The sequence below is a fragment of the Mytilus edulis genome, chromosome 9 (assembly GCF_963676685.1).
Source record: "Mytilus edulis chromosome 9, xbMytEdul2.2, whole genome shotgun sequence".
Taxonomy (NCBI): Eukaryota; Metazoa; Mollusca; class Bivalvia; order Mytilida; family Mytilidae; genus Mytilus; species Mytilus edulis.
This window is the reverse complement of record NC_092352.1, coordinates 69,883,599-69,899,584: the sequence shown is the minus strand read 5'-3', so window position 1 is coordinate 69,899,584 and position 15,986 is coordinate 69,883,599. Positions and strand designations below refer to the sequence as shown.

Genomic DNA, 15,986 nt, shown 5'->3' with positions numbered 1-15,986 from the left:
TATATGTATTTATTCTCAAATTGTTTACTTGACTTAGTGTCAGTGTTCATATCTGATCTCCTTAATTAAAAAAAGTCACCAATATATATAACAGCCAAGTTTTTCCATAAGAGTAACATTTTCTTGGGTCAAGAGCCATAACATTTAGAAGATTTATTTAAATTTATAAAATTATAACAATTGTTAGAAATGTCTTGGAAAAATCGTCCCTTTGAATATCATAAAGAGGGCATTCTAATAAAAAATGAAGCTCATCTTCAACTTTACCGAGTGAGCAATTAGAATAAAGACGCTCAGATCTTTCTACATGTTTTTTTTAATTTCTGTTTGTCTCAATTTTTAAAGAGTGAGCGCTTATTCTTAATTTACAAATTGACTGTCTTTTTTTTAAGTCCTGTAATTCTAAATATTTTTCTTTTTAAAACCATTTTTTCCCTTTTTCGGAGTTAATTGTTTGATACTTCAGTTTATCCAAAAATGTGAAATTACTTTTACATAGTTTATTTTTAACATACTGACATAAAGAACCAATTGATTGGTAAAAATTTGGTAATTCAATCTCTCTGAATATAATCTATACTAGAATACCATGTATTCACATTAGAACTGTGTAACTGTATGTTCACAACATATAAATGCATCAAATAATAATCCTTCTTTCAAACGTTCCAGTCTATGACAATGTTTTAACATTGATAAAATTATAGTAAAATACATAGGAAATCTACCAATCTCTGACATTACATGAGCTATATTACTTGACTTTCTGTTTACACCAAGAATATATTTCATAAATTTGGTATGCGCTTTTTCAGAAGAATCCTGACCAAAAACTTGTTCCTATAGAACGTTCTATACAATATATAGTAGATATATATATATAATATTCAGACAACAAGGGATCCTGTAGATCCCCCGAGCTGTAGACTGCCCAGGGGGATCCTGTAGAACGTCCTTTAGTGTATACATGATAAACAAACAATATAAGGGACCCTATAGAACGTTTTGTAGTAGATATATAAGGTTCAGACAACAGGGGATCATGTAGAACGACCAGGGGATCCTGTAGAACGCCCTAACAGTAGCTTTATTGTAAACAAGTAACAATGGTTCCTATAGAACGTCCAGCTATAGTAGAATGGTCAGACAACAGGGGGTCACATTACAGATTCGTTTCTTTAAACGCAGACCAGTTTAAACACCCTCTCACACTCCTGTAAAGCCTTAGTACGTGTAACATGTTTAACATGTGTAAGCTACATCTTTTTTCAATTTGCCTACATAAAAATACTCTTTTAGACGGATAATAAAAATATTATTAACTCCATAGTATATCCAAAGCCATGGGACACGTGCATTTGACATTTGCAGGTCTTTACAACATAATTAAGGCACTAAGTCCTACTGTTTATCATATCTATATGAAATGTATCATGTAAAATTGAGAATGGAAATGGGGAATGTGTCAAAGAGACAACAAGCCGCCCAAATAAAAAACAACAGCAGAGGGTCACCAACAGGTCTTCAATGTAGCGAGAAATTCCCGCACCCGGAGGCGTCCTTCAGCTGGCCCCTAAACAAATATATACTAGTCCAGTGATAATGAACGCCATACTAATTTCCAAATTGTACACAAGAAACTAAAATTAAAATAATACAAGACTAACAATTAAAGGCCAGAGGCTCCTGACTTGGGACAGGCGCAAAAATGCGGCGGGGTTAAACATGTTTGTGAGATCTCAACCCTCCCCCTATACCTCTAACCAATGAAGTAAAGTAAACGCATAACAATACGCACATTAAAATTCAGTTCAAGAGAAATCCGAGTCTGATGTCAGAAGATGTAACCAAAGAAAATAAACAAAATTACAATAATACATAAATAACAACAGACTACTAGCAGTTAACTGACATGCCAGCTCCAGACTTCAACTAAACTGACTGAAAGATTATGATTTCATCATATGAACATCAGGCACAATCCTTCCCGTTAGGGTGTATTTTAAAAAGCTATCTGTATATATATATATTTGTACTATGATATATGCTACTGTAATGCGGTACATTTTCCTTTTTTTCATGTGATAAAAAAATAAATAAAGCAAATTCACCGTGTTACATGAAAGTTAATGATTTTGAATCGTTTTTTTTTTTTTGATAGTTGTACATGTTGAGAATATTCTATTTTTAGAATAAGTATTTTCAGAATCGTTTATAAATAGCCTATAAATAGAATATGCATAATTCATGAATCGTGACGTAGGGCGGTCTACGGGATCCCTTCTTCCGCTTACCGTTTTTTTCCAACTTTTTATCGCACGAACTTTGTGATTGGATTTTACGAAAAAATGAGGCGAAAGACACCCATTTTTTATTTGATCATTAGGAAGATTTAAGAAAACAGTTTCTAAAAAGGTATCACTCAAAGGCATTGAAATTCTAGTTTGATCCAAATTTTGGGGGGATATATGACATGTTCACCCCCCTTTTTGCAATATTTTATGGTAAATAAATGCTGAATGTTACCATGGATACACATAAAAGGAATTAATTTTCACCCTTTTAACTTTGGAAAATTGAATCTATGGAAGATACTGATTACATACATATGCACATGTACAACACAAACAGTTAGGTTAATGTATTAGAAATCCAGGAATAGGAGATGATAAAACATTTTGGGGCTCATTTTTAATTTTATTTTCTAACTGTGGAGTGCTACCTTATGGCACATCAGAAAGAACAGAAATGCACTTTTAAAGTTAAAATTGACCACAAATCTTTAGTCTTTTATGTTCTTGTTTTAGTTCTGAAGGTAAAAAAACTGCTAGGAATGCAATTTATGTTAATTTTATTGTTTACTGTCCTTAGCAACCAAATATACACATTTTGACACTTAGACATGTTGCGGTCTTAAATTTGTACCCCGTTAGCTTTGCCCTTGTAACCAAAGATTGCGCTTTATATGATAATCTCAGAATGTATCGCTTTATATTTTTGAATGCGAACAAGTCAAATAAACATTTTTAGCAGGATTTTATATCATAATTTGGCATTAATTAAATTTAATGATGCCAGTACTGTTAGAAATTTATACCCTGCTTGAGAGCTTCTAAACCAAGGTAAGGTATGCTATTTACAGCAAAAATTACCTATAAGTGCTTTCAAACACCTAAAACTTGTACAATTTGTCCTCTTTTAAGGTAATATTATAATTTCAAATAAAAAAAAAGGGAAAAGTTTTAGAAATTTACCCCAAAAATGAGACAGACTTGAAGTTTTTCACTATGATCCAGCATTTATTTTAAAATCACTTTTTGTCGCGTTTCAACACCAACTGCTAACCTTCATAAAATCTTTATTACTGAACCAATTTTAAAAACCAAGGTACCATTTTCATCGTAACAACTAGTAGAACACAGAAAACATAAAAAACATTGAGGCAGGAGGGGAAAAATTTCACCTTAAGGTAGCACTCCACAGTTAGGTGTGTAGTTTCGCATTTTGGCCCCTGTGGATTTTTTAAATATGAGAGCTAGTGTGCAATAAAATTCATTTTTGGATAGCTGAGTATTAAAATAGCCTTTGTATTGGGTTTATATGAACATCAAGGTTATGTAATGTATGTAATATAGGCTGTTTTCTGTATGACAGTCCGTATTTGCATGTCCATACCATACATTGGTCCGGCAATTATTATAATGTTTTTTTCCAACTTTTTATCGCACGAACTTTGTGATTGGATTTTACGAAAAAATGAGGCGAAAGACACCCATTTTTTATTTGATCATTAGGAAGATTTAAGAAAACAGTTTCTAAAAAGGTATCACTCAAAGGCATTGAAATTCTAGTTTGATCCAAATTTTGGGGGGATATATGACATGTTCACCCCCCTTTTTGCAATATTTTATGGTAAATAAATGCTGAATGTTACCATGGATACACATAAAAGGAATTAATTTTCACCCTTTTAACTTTGGAAAATTGAATCTATGGAAGATACTGATTACATACATATGCACATGTACAACACAAACAGTTAGGTTAATGTATTAGAAATCCAGGAATAGGAGATGATAAAACATTTTGGGGCTCATTTTTAATTTTATTTTCTAACTGTGGAGTGCATTCGTTACACGTCCGTTAAGCCTCGGTCACACCTTACCGGATAGCTCGAACGGACGCCTAACGGATAACTTTTTTTCAATCCGTTCATGTCCGTTAGACGTCCGTTCTTATCCGTTAGACGTCCGTCCATATCCGTTGCATGTCCGTTAAGCGTACGTTTTATCCGTCGCCGTCCGTTCTGTCCGGTGGAAAATTTTGAGCATGTTCAAAACTTTGAACGGACGTCCAACGGATAAAATGTTCGTTGAACGGCCGTTGTTCGTCCGTTTTGTACGGTACTCGTCCGTTTCGTTTCCGTTTTGTATTCGTTACGTGTCCGTTATACATCCGTTGGAGGTCTGGAAGATAAATTCACTAACGGACTTCTACCGGACGTATAACGGATAAAACGGACGATGAACGGATCTGAAACGGATAAATGCCAATTGAAAATTTCGCCTTAGAAATGCCAATTATTGGTATGTCAGATTTCTTAAGGTTCATGAATTCTTATTATTCCTAATCGATCTTAGAGTATAGGCACGTCTTCACAATCAAGCAGCTCTTATTCAGGCCAGACACTGCCCTTTGGCGGAATTTTGAAGAACAAACCAAAACCAGTTACACAGAGACATTTTGAATATTTATGCGATTTACATGTATTATTATTGTCGCTTTTGATTTTTCCGAATATCTTGTTCATCCGTTTTATCCGTTACGCTTCCGTTAGGTGTCCGTTTTATGCGGTACTCGTCCGTTGGATGTACGTTCGACATCCGTTCTGTCCGATACGTGTCCGTTTATCGTACGTTGCATATTCGGTGTGTGTCCGTTATGCATCCGTTACACGTCCGTTTTATTCGGTCAGTACATCAACGGACTCCCAACGGATAACAATTTTGTCAACGGACAACTTTTATTTTCATCCGTTAGGCGTCCGTTCGTGCTATCCAGTAAGGTGTGACCGAGGCTTTATACATCTGTTTGAGGTCTTGCAGATAAATTCACCAACGGACTTCTACCGGACGTTTAACGGATAAAACCGATGTTGAACGAATGTTGGAAATGCTAATTATTGGTATGTCAGACATCTTCAGGTTCATGAATTCTTATTATTCATAATCGATCTTAGAGTAAGGGCACGTCTTCACAATCAAGCAGCTCTTATCCAGGCCAGACACTGTCCTTTCTTGGCATTTTAAAGAACAAACCGAAACTAGTTACACAGAAACAGTTTGAATATTTATGCGATTTGTCTAAATGTCTTAATCTAATTGTTGCGTTATTAAAGAAAGTAAAGTGAATTTTATAAGCAAGACCCGTTTAACTTGTAATTCCCGACAAACTTTTTACATTCAAGTAAAATATAATTATAGTTTCTTCCTTTTCGGATCTAAATAGGGAAACATTGCATTTTATTACGTTTTATGCCAATTGGTCTCTAGTAGAGAGTTGTCTCATTGGCACTAATCATACCGTATATATATATATTCTCATTTCATATAGACTTATGCATTACCTAAATACGATATATTTTATTGATTGTTGCGTACGTTACTTTCAGGGGGAAATATTTCTTGAATATTCAGTACAATTAAACATTAATTTCTTTTCTCGTTTTTTATATAGATTAGACCGTTGGTTTTCCCGTTTGAATTGTTTTACACTAGTAATTTTGGGGCCCTTTATAGCTCGTTGTTCTGTGTGGGCCAAGGCTCCGTGTTGAAGGCCGTACATTGACCTATAATGGTTTACTTTTATAAATTGTTACTTGGATGGAGAGTTGTCTCATTGGCACTCACACCACATCTTCCTATATCTATTAAGAAGTATCCATATTGATGTGCAAAACAAAAACTGCTAGCGAAATAAAAAAAAAATATCCCCAATAATCTTTAATCGCCGTAAAACGTAAAAAGTTTGACGTTACCATTTGAGACGCAATATCGTGCGTAACGTCTGTACGTTCGACATCCGTTCTGTTCGGTACGTTTTTGTTTCTCGTACGTTGCATATCCGGTGTGTGTCCGTTATGTATTCGTTACGCGTCCGTTTTATTCGGTCAGTACATCAAGGGACTCTCAACGGATAACAATTTTGTCAACGGGCAACTTTTATTTTCATCCGTTAGCCGTCCGTTCGTGCTATCCGGTAAGGTGTGACCGAGGCTTAAAATTCATGTTATAATATTTCGCAAACCTAAACTTTTACTTTTAAATTAATGTTTTGATATCATATTAAAAAATTAGGCATATTATAAAAAAAGCTAGCAATGATTTACGTTTATTCATTAACATTTTAGCATGTTATAATTGAAGTTGAAACTGGGACAAAGACAGTCGGTCAATATGAAATTCCAGCGACCAATGTCGCAGAGGAACTATTCAAGGTAATGCACTTGCAGTTTGATACATTGAAGTAAAAAATTATGGGTTTTTGAAATTGTTGTCGGGTAATAAATGTTATCAAAAAGCAAAAAAAAAGGGATGAATTGAGAAGATTTTGTGTGTGCATTAATTGGATTTTTATTAAAACAGCATATACACTGGAAGAAAATTGTTATTCATCACGTCGCGTGCATTTAAATGTTACACATCTCGTTGGAAATTAGATAATTGCACAGCGCAATTGCAAAGAGAAATAACGTTATACAAGAAAAAGTACACAAACTGGAAAAGAGATACAATGTATTAGTAAACAATTCGGAAATATCTGTAATCATTTTACTGTTATAACAGTTTTAAAAATTGGAACACTTGAAAAAAATAAGAAATAACACTCTGTAATCTAACTGCGTTTTCACGTGTTCTTTGGTTCTGTGATGGTTTTTAACAAAAACATTATCGAAAACTTCGGCACCAAACTCAATAGGTAATAAGTTTACGATCAACCGTCATCAAATAAAATATATTTCGGCGATTATACCTCATGGATTCGTAATGATGCAACAACAACAACAACAACAAAAGAAGTACATATCTAAAATTTAAAGTTAAGTATATTTAATACTACTTTTAAACGACACCAGTGTCTGAGCAGAAAGTTGATGAACCATTTTTCTAAAAAAAAAAAAAGTTCATCGGAAGATGCCAAGACCTTGTTGATAAATATTCCGTATCAACTTCACAATACATGATAGACTTGATGTATAGATGAGATAAAGGTACTGTAGTCGTTTATTATCTCAATAATGTGTAATTGTATTCTTTTATTTGTTCTTGTAAATATTACTTTTACTGGATCATGATGATACTTGACCTTTTATTGAAAATTGCAGTAATGAAAGAATGGAAAGGCGATACCCAAATTTGAGAAATATGTGACATTGTTTTGAGTTATGACAATCATGCAGGATTAGGCTTATTTTTCTCTCGCCAGAATCAAACTTTTTTAGTGAAAAAAAATATTTGTATATGATTGTTTTAATGTAAAAGTTAGAAAGATAGACGGCGTTTGAACTAACAAATGACGAACGACAAACTGTAGACGCATTCTCAGCAAATGTATAGTTTGTCAAAATTTATGCAAACTTTGCAAATGTATGTTAGATACAAATGATCCAAATGGGTTCACGCTGAAACGTTTGTATCTTTTGTGTGAGAAAGAAATGCACTCTTAGTCTATTTATTGGTGATATCCATTTGACGTTGCTCAGTACTTTTATATCCCGGCATTGTGTTATTTTGATATGGTAAGTTTTTGTTTTCTCGTTTTTGCTAATGTGCCAATTTGCATTTCTGATTTTCTTTGTTGACATCTTTATTTGTTTTTATAGTAACTATTATAAATCTAATTAATAAAAAACATTTTCTTTTTTTTAGAAATATACTCAACCACCTATATGGAAAATTGAAATTGTGAAAGATGACGGGTCCATTGCTTATCTTAACACGTCCAATCTACGGACATCTGATTTGAAAACGCTTACAACAGGAAACCTACATAATCAGTTGAATGTTGGAAGAATGGGGACATCTGAACCCCTCGAGTTTCATTTGGTGTCCATTGCACGATTCTTAAATGACGATTTCTGGACAAATGAAAATATACAGCATTGGGATAGCATTTGCCCAAATATGATGCAGAGAAATTTTTCAGTCATAAAACAGAATCTGCTGAAAGCTATGAATGAATATCCGTCTTTCTATCATATAATATCAGCACCAACAGGTGAATATATATGTCTTCAGTCTTACTGCACATACAATTTATCTAAAGTATACCGAATTGTTGTACTTAAATGTTAAGAAGACAACGCGTGACCTTAATTATTCAGGACATATTTTTATTTTAGGTTGAACTGTTTCACTTTTTTTCTACTAGGTCTCTTATACGATGTAAGAATAACAGTATGAAAATCAATGCCCAAAAAACTAATTGTATGAAATTGGGTTATAAACAAAAACTTACACAACTATCAGAATTATGTATTACTGTCAACGAAACATGTATTGAGAATGTCCATTCTTTCAAATTACATGGAATTGACATTGATGAAAATTTAAGCTGAGAAGATCATGTTGATCGTATATGTAAAATTATCTCATCTAAAATATCACTTTTATTTAAATTAAAGTATATTTGACAATACACACAAAGCAACCATTTTATAATGCATATATCCTACCATGTATAGACTATTGTAGTTCAGTTTGGGGAAATTTATTACAAAAAGATTCAGATAGGATCATAAAACTTCAAAAAAGAGTAGCAAGAATTATACTGGAATGCGATATTTCTATTCCATCTAATTTCATGTTTTCATCTTTAAACATCTTTTACAAAAGAATAAAATACCAACAATCAATTCTAATGTATAAAATTGTAAATGGACTAACACCTGATTACTTAGCAATGCTAACTATTGATGATATGCAACACCACAACTTAGGATCTGTCTCTAATAATGATCTTTTTGTTCCAAGATCAAATCCAACATTTTATCAAAAAATCTTTTCGTTATTCTGCAACCAAAGTATGGAATAATTTACCACTCGAAATAAAAAAAAAAATGTCGTAATGTGGAATTATTCAAGAAACATTGTTATAATCATTTTCTTGAAAATTATATGCAAGTCAATTCAAATAATTTGTTTTCCTTTAACAAAACTTTATCAAATATTGCCATTTATTATCATTTGTATATTTGAATGATTGGATTGTGTATATACTAGTAATATATATTGTAATATATATTGTATTTTAATGTATGAGTGTATGAATGTTAACTGTATGCATGTATTTTGTTTGAGGGCCTCAATTAAAATTAGACTAGTTCTAATTGAGTTACCCTCTTTAAATAAAGAATTTATTATTATTTTTATTATTATTAATATTATTATTATTATTATTATTATTTATTATTATTATTATTATTATTATTATTATTATTATTATTATTATTATTATTATTATTATTATTATTATTATTATTATTATTATTATTATTATTATTATTATTATGTGCGATGACTCACTGTTTAATACATGGTTGCTAACATCCACGTTTTGTAGATGCTGGTTGAAAGTTGTCTTATTTGAAATCATGCTACATCTTTTTTTTTTATATCGCACATTAAATAAAGGCAACAGTTGCATATCGGTGTTCATTAGTCACAAATCCATTTTACTTGAAACAAATCCGGGTCACAAACTAAAAATGAGGGATACACATCAACTAAAAGGTAGAAAAAAAACCCAATTAAACAGAACAACATATAAACACTGAACTGCTACAAAAACAAACGCCAATATACATAGAAACGGATTATGTGATGAAAACTGCCATGTTCCTGGCTTGTTTCATTTTATCTTACTCTATCATTGTTTACAAGATAAATGTCAAAATCTAAAGATATTGGAAACAATCATCCAAAGGCAATAACCAGTAAACGAGGAGTCGTATGTCAAACGTTGTCATTATTTTGATAATCCGACCAAGTTTATAATTGTTTTGAAGTTTTGCAATTTTTTCCTTTACTGTATTTTTAGTATCGATGACCATGTGTGTTGATAATAATAATAATTAAAATTTAGGTATAAAACTAAGCTTCTCTGAGTCCTTGTTGACCAACTGGTTCATGGAACACATTTATTTACAAACTAAGTACTCAAAGGATGATTGTGGTTAAGTTTGGATTCTATTGATTCAGTAGTATAGACAGTATGTCAATCCAACTTGTTTCAACATTTCGGCAACAGCTTTAATTCCGCTAGATTTCGTGGTACTGACAGGGCTTTTCAACGACCTTGACGAAGCCATAATGACAGGATATTTCTCGATACAATGAACAGTACAGAAAAATACGATAATTATGATTGCTTTAAAACGAAAATTGTTTCTGAATAGTTACAGACATGATAAAGGTCATTTTTGGATTCTAAAAGTGAAAGAAATTAATAAAGTTATTGAAGCCTTGAAATGTTGTGTTAATTTTAGGAATTATTAAGCGGGTAAGTACAATAATGATTCTTAAGTACAGACGGTAATTTGAGATGACATAATTATATAAATAACATTGCTATGGTTCGTATAGTTTGCTTTTTTACATAACATAAGCAATTCCGTATTTCTTTCAGAATATGCACACACATTGAGCGTTCCCTTAATTTGGCCGACGGGAACCTTTTCCTTGTATCAACCTTCTTCAGGATGCCCACATTCCCATATATGGTTTGAAACTGGATGGAGGTATTATGACAGCGAGGACGATACAGGAAACAATTCGTGGTCATCTGGTCATCATTTAGCTGGTAAGTATGTTATTACTGTTTTCAATATCTAAACAATATACAGATCTGCAGAAATCAACTTCTCTCAATTTTAAATATAATAACAAAAACTAGTTTTGAATTTTATCAGTTACGAACTAATTGAAACACTCGTAAAAGGGGACCGTACCATAATGATGATTGAATAACCGAATAACCATGAAGAATGTCAAATTAGATGAGTTTGTTAGTTCATATTTGATTAAGTCAATGTCTCGGAATGTGATTTAAATTTTCAAGAATTGTATATTTTGCCTGCTATGACGTATATTTTTAATTAAAAAATTATAAAATGTTTGTTACTCCTGAATTTACCCTTCAACACTTGGTTCGTTGACAGCAGCTTTAGTGTCTATTCAGGAATTCGAATCTCAAATTACCATAAGCTAGCGCCACCTATCACCGATAACATATAACTAACACATACGCAAACATTTGTTCAAATTAAACAATTTTGATGAGCTCTATGTATCACTTTTGGCATTTCATAAGAACAAAAGGTTGCAAGGTACTTGCAAACCTTAATTAGTAATGACTTTCTACAAACTTCATGCGTCGGAGGAGTTTTTGTTGATTCACCATTGTCATTTACTATAACACCTAAAACATGGTTAAGCCAGATATGTATGAATACATATAAACGTTAATATTTATATGCATATTGGACCTAAAACAAAAACTCAAATGCATCCAACGTTACCTTGGTCTGAGGTTGTTGGATTAAGTTGCAGCATTTCATTTAGAAATATTCACAGGATAAGACTCTCTACTAATTGAAGTTGTATCTTTATAATATCATCAAGTGATACAGCTTTCCAGTAAAACAAAGGAACTATTCATATATAGACAAGATAACAAAGAAACGATAAATTACAGTACAGATATCTTCTAAAAAATGTCTACTTTGTTGATGTGTTTTGAAAATTCAAGATATATATGCGTTACACTTCTGTGCATTTATTTTGAAGGTGATACACATACTCAAAGAAATTGCAAATTCTACTTCTGCACTCAGATGTCAGGAAACGCCGGTATATATCAAAGAAATTGGCCTGCTGGAAATTACTGCATTCTCAAGTATGGAAAATGCCCTTCTGGTAAGTTAAATTGAGGGAATAGATAAAACGTGCATTCTTACGTCACAAGAGGGATGGTATGGTTAACTTCAGCTAACGAAAATCATTTATTTTTAATGTAACTAATAAGGAACGAATAGATTAATACTTATTATTTAGGTTAAACTTTAAATTGTTAAGATTATAGCTATCTATTATATGACATAAACAGTTTCAACGAAATATTCGAAACAGATACAAATTTCCTACAAGCATTGAGAGATATCGAAATATAGTTCAAGTAGATTCAGGTAAGAAATTAATCAATTTTATATTATATATTGCATGTATAATAAGAAGCAGGAAATATACTAGCGAACAATGATTTTGTTATTGATAAATTGAAACATAACATGATATTATGCATTGCTATACCGGTATAAACAATATAACTGGTTTCTTCGAATTCATGTAGAACACTGTATTAAATGACGTTAGAAAAAAATATATGATATGATAGAAAAAGTCTTTGCCAAGTGCAGTGCTATAGGTTGCAGTCAACCATTAAATAAAATGGGCATAGCCATTTTATTAAAATAACATGGTTTGAGGTGTGGCTAATACTGATTGGCCAATATCATGAATATGTGCAGGCGGTATATTTTAACATTTAAAGCTAAGACAGTGGTGCACCAGCTCAACATATGAATAAACTTTACAAAACAATAAACGAAACACATTTGATAATCATCAATAATCGACAACTACCCGATTCAGGCTCCTGATTTGGGACAAGCATATATATATAAAAAAAGTAAAATCACAAAAATACTGAACTCAGAGGAAAATCAATTCGGAAAGTCCATAATCACATGGCAAAATCAAATAACAAAACGCATCAAAAACGAATGGACAAGAACTGTCATATTCCTGACTTGGTACAGGCATTTTAAAATGTAGAAAATGGTGGATTGAACCTGGTTTTATAGCTAGCTAAACATATTAATTTTGCGGGCGGACAAACCTGCTCTAAATGTAGTTGTGTAACAGCACAAAATATGAACACACTATAAAACAGAATTACTAAAAAAGCGAAACAAAAATCAATGGACAGAAACATCGATATCATACCAACATGCACATCTAAACTGAAAAATTTAAAATTGGACAATGTTACAATATAATATACAACGATAATCAATAATGGAGGAGTGAGATGGCAGGTCAGTTTGAAAACAAATGTCGACATTTTTAGAGTGAAAGGAGTCAACCCATGGATACATTTATCATAATCCATTATGTAATAAATGTTTGATATTCCTATTTATCCCCTACCTCTGTTTTGTACAATAAACATGCACAGCTAAATGTTTTCACATTAGAATAAACTGTTCATAGGTTTTGACGAAGGTTATATTCACTGGGATGATGAAAATCATAATTCTAACAGCATGAGTGGCACATTACCATACGGATCATATGGTGCAGATACAGATATATACTTTTGCTGCAGGTAAGAATTGCAATTGAGAAATGTAAATATGTAAATCTTAATTGCAATTGACATTAACGCAGCCAATTTCGTACCAAAGCTGACATTTCTCTTTTCTTGGATACTGAATTTGAATTACATCAATCATGTGGATATCTATAATAGTTATCATAGGTACCAGGATTATAATTTAGTACGCCAGACGCGCGTTTCGTCTACATAAGACTCATCAGTGACGCTCATATCAAAATAGGTATAATGCCAAACAAGTACAAAGTTGAGGATATCTATAAATTATCAAAATAGATTGAATGAATTTACTTGGGACATTATCAAGTTATATTTAGGGTTTCAATCTGTTAAATGTATGGTCATTCACAGGAATATGCATATGTCGATTTCAGTCATTGTCATAATCTTATTCCATTACATAAAAATAAAAAAAATATGTAACCTCATCTCATTAATGTACAAAAGAGGGACGAAAGATACCAGAGGGACAGTCAAACTCATAAATCGAAAATAAACTGACAACGCCTGGCTAAAAACGAAAGAAGACAAACATACAAACAATAGTACACATGACACAACATATAAAACTAAAGAATAAGCAACAAGAATCCCACCAAAAACTAGGGATGATCTTCGGTGCTCCAGAAGGGTAGGCAGATCGTGCTCCACGTGTGGCACCCGTCGTGTTGCTTATTTTATAACAAATCCGGTAAATAGTATAATTCGGTAGGTCACAGTCATGAAAGGGAAGGGGGTTGAAGTTACGACTTAAGTGTACAAAGTGGCAGTTCATGACCAAATCGGATTCATTCCGAAATGAAATTTCAAGTGATTATGATTAGTAGTTAACAATTATTGGATGTAGATGCTGCATCTTATAGTCGATAACATTAACAGTACTAGTTATAATGCAGGTTTTTGTTTTACAGAAATAAAGAGTATATTCACACATCGCAAAGTTGAATGGCTTCATATGTTAACGTTCATATCTCTATCCTTCGGTCTTTATGAATATTGATTTCAATGGCAAGCACACCACACTTTTCAAATAACACTTTTATCTCAAAATGTTATCATGTTTATGAAAACTCCATTAATTCTTTTTTTACAGAAGTGATGGGCCTATCGCCAATAAGATTTTTCTGCCTATAGATAAACCGTTCTATTTAATGAGATACACAAGCGGGTGCCAGCAAATCTATGGTATGACAGTTCGAGAAGAATTTTTCCATTTTGACGACGAAAACACCGGCAATAAAGACAGTTGTCATGGAGCTCATCCATATGACACTACTTGTACTAACGATCATACTTTATATTTTTGTTACTACGAGGTTGATCACAAAGGGTCTTCAGCCTTTGGCTAAACTACAATGGAGGTTTTAGTCATGAATAGTATTTTAGTCCTCAATGTTGGAGAGAGGCCATTGTTGAAGATACACATAGAACCGGATTATAAAGACAGTCTCGTTAAAACCTTTACTTAAAAATAAAATAAACATGACCTTGTCACCGTAAATAGATATCAGTAGATATAAATAATGAAATATAATTCAGTCCTCGAATTTGAAAAAAAAGTCGTCTTTCCTTTGAAATAGACAGCGTATTTTAAAATTTTCACATATGGATCGGTTTAATGGTTAGTCGTGCACGATTTACCGAACCTGTTAATAGTTTAAAAACTTTTATTAAAAATCATAGCCTTATAGATATTTGGCGCTTTCTACACGAAAGCACACAACAATTTACATGGAGAAGAAAAGATAAGACTCAAGCAAGTAGGATATACTATATTTTAATTGGAAAAGACTTTCAGTCTCTGGTTGAGAATTGTAAAATAAAACCAGCGCTTATTAAAGTGACTGACCATCAAGGGGTAGTAATTAACATTCGGGTTTTAGATTCTGAAAGAGGGAATGGGTACTGGAAATTAAATAATTCTGTTTTAAAAGATATTGAATATCAAGATAAAATCAATAATGTGATAAATAGGTTTAAAGGTCGTATAATCAATAGTGACAGCAGTGATATCCGTTTACTATGGGACAATTTAAAAGTTGAAATTAGGGACGAATCTATACTTTACTGTAAAAGAAAATCAAAGTTATCAAGGGAGACAACAAGAAAGTTGGAAAACGAATTAGAGCAACTTACGAAATTAAGAGATGAACAATTAAAGGAAGATGAAAAGTTAACAAATAATATAAAACAATTAGAGGTGCATTTAGAAGAAATTTATAAATATAAAGCCAAGGGGGCTCAAATTAGATCTAGGGAAAAATGGGTGGAATTAGGGGAGAAGAATAACGCTTATTTTTTAGGATTAGAAAAACAGCGACAGGTTAAAAAATCTATTAATAAGCTTAGAAACGAAAGACACGAAGTAACAACAAACCAGGAAGAAATTTTGGAAATGATAAAGAATTATTATAAACTATTATACACTACAACATGCCCCGATAAAAATTTGTTACATTCATACGTTTCGGATACTATTATGGAAAAGGATATAAATATTGATGACTTTAAAGAATGTGATGGGGATGTAA

At 32.3% G+C, this 15,986-nt stretch overlaps 1 protein-coding gene across 1 annotated transcript in view; it reads left to right on the top strand.

Annotated features, from left to right (window-relative positions):
- The window catches only part of LOC139488919 (uncharacterized), a 37,987-nt gene extending 23,023 nt beyond the window's left edge, over window positions 1–14,964 (top strand). The window contains exons 5-10 of the mRNA XM_071274887.1: window positions 6,410–6,496; window positions 7,929–8,277; window positions 10,687–10,860; window positions 11,847–11,975; window positions 13,332–13,446; window positions 14,549–14,964. Coding sequence (XP_071130988.1) covers window positions 6,410–6,496; window positions 7,929–8,277; window positions 10,687–10,860; window positions 11,847–11,975; window positions 13,332–13,446; window positions 14,549–14,804 — 1,110 coding nt within the window. The 3' untranslated portion in view covers window positions 14,805–14,964. The remainder of the gene's footprint in view (window positions 1–6,409; window positions 6,497–7,928; window positions 8,278–10,686; window positions 10,861–11,846; window positions 11,976–13,331; window positions 13,447–14,548) is intronic.
- Window positions 14,965–15,986: the final 1,022 nt, after the last annotated feature.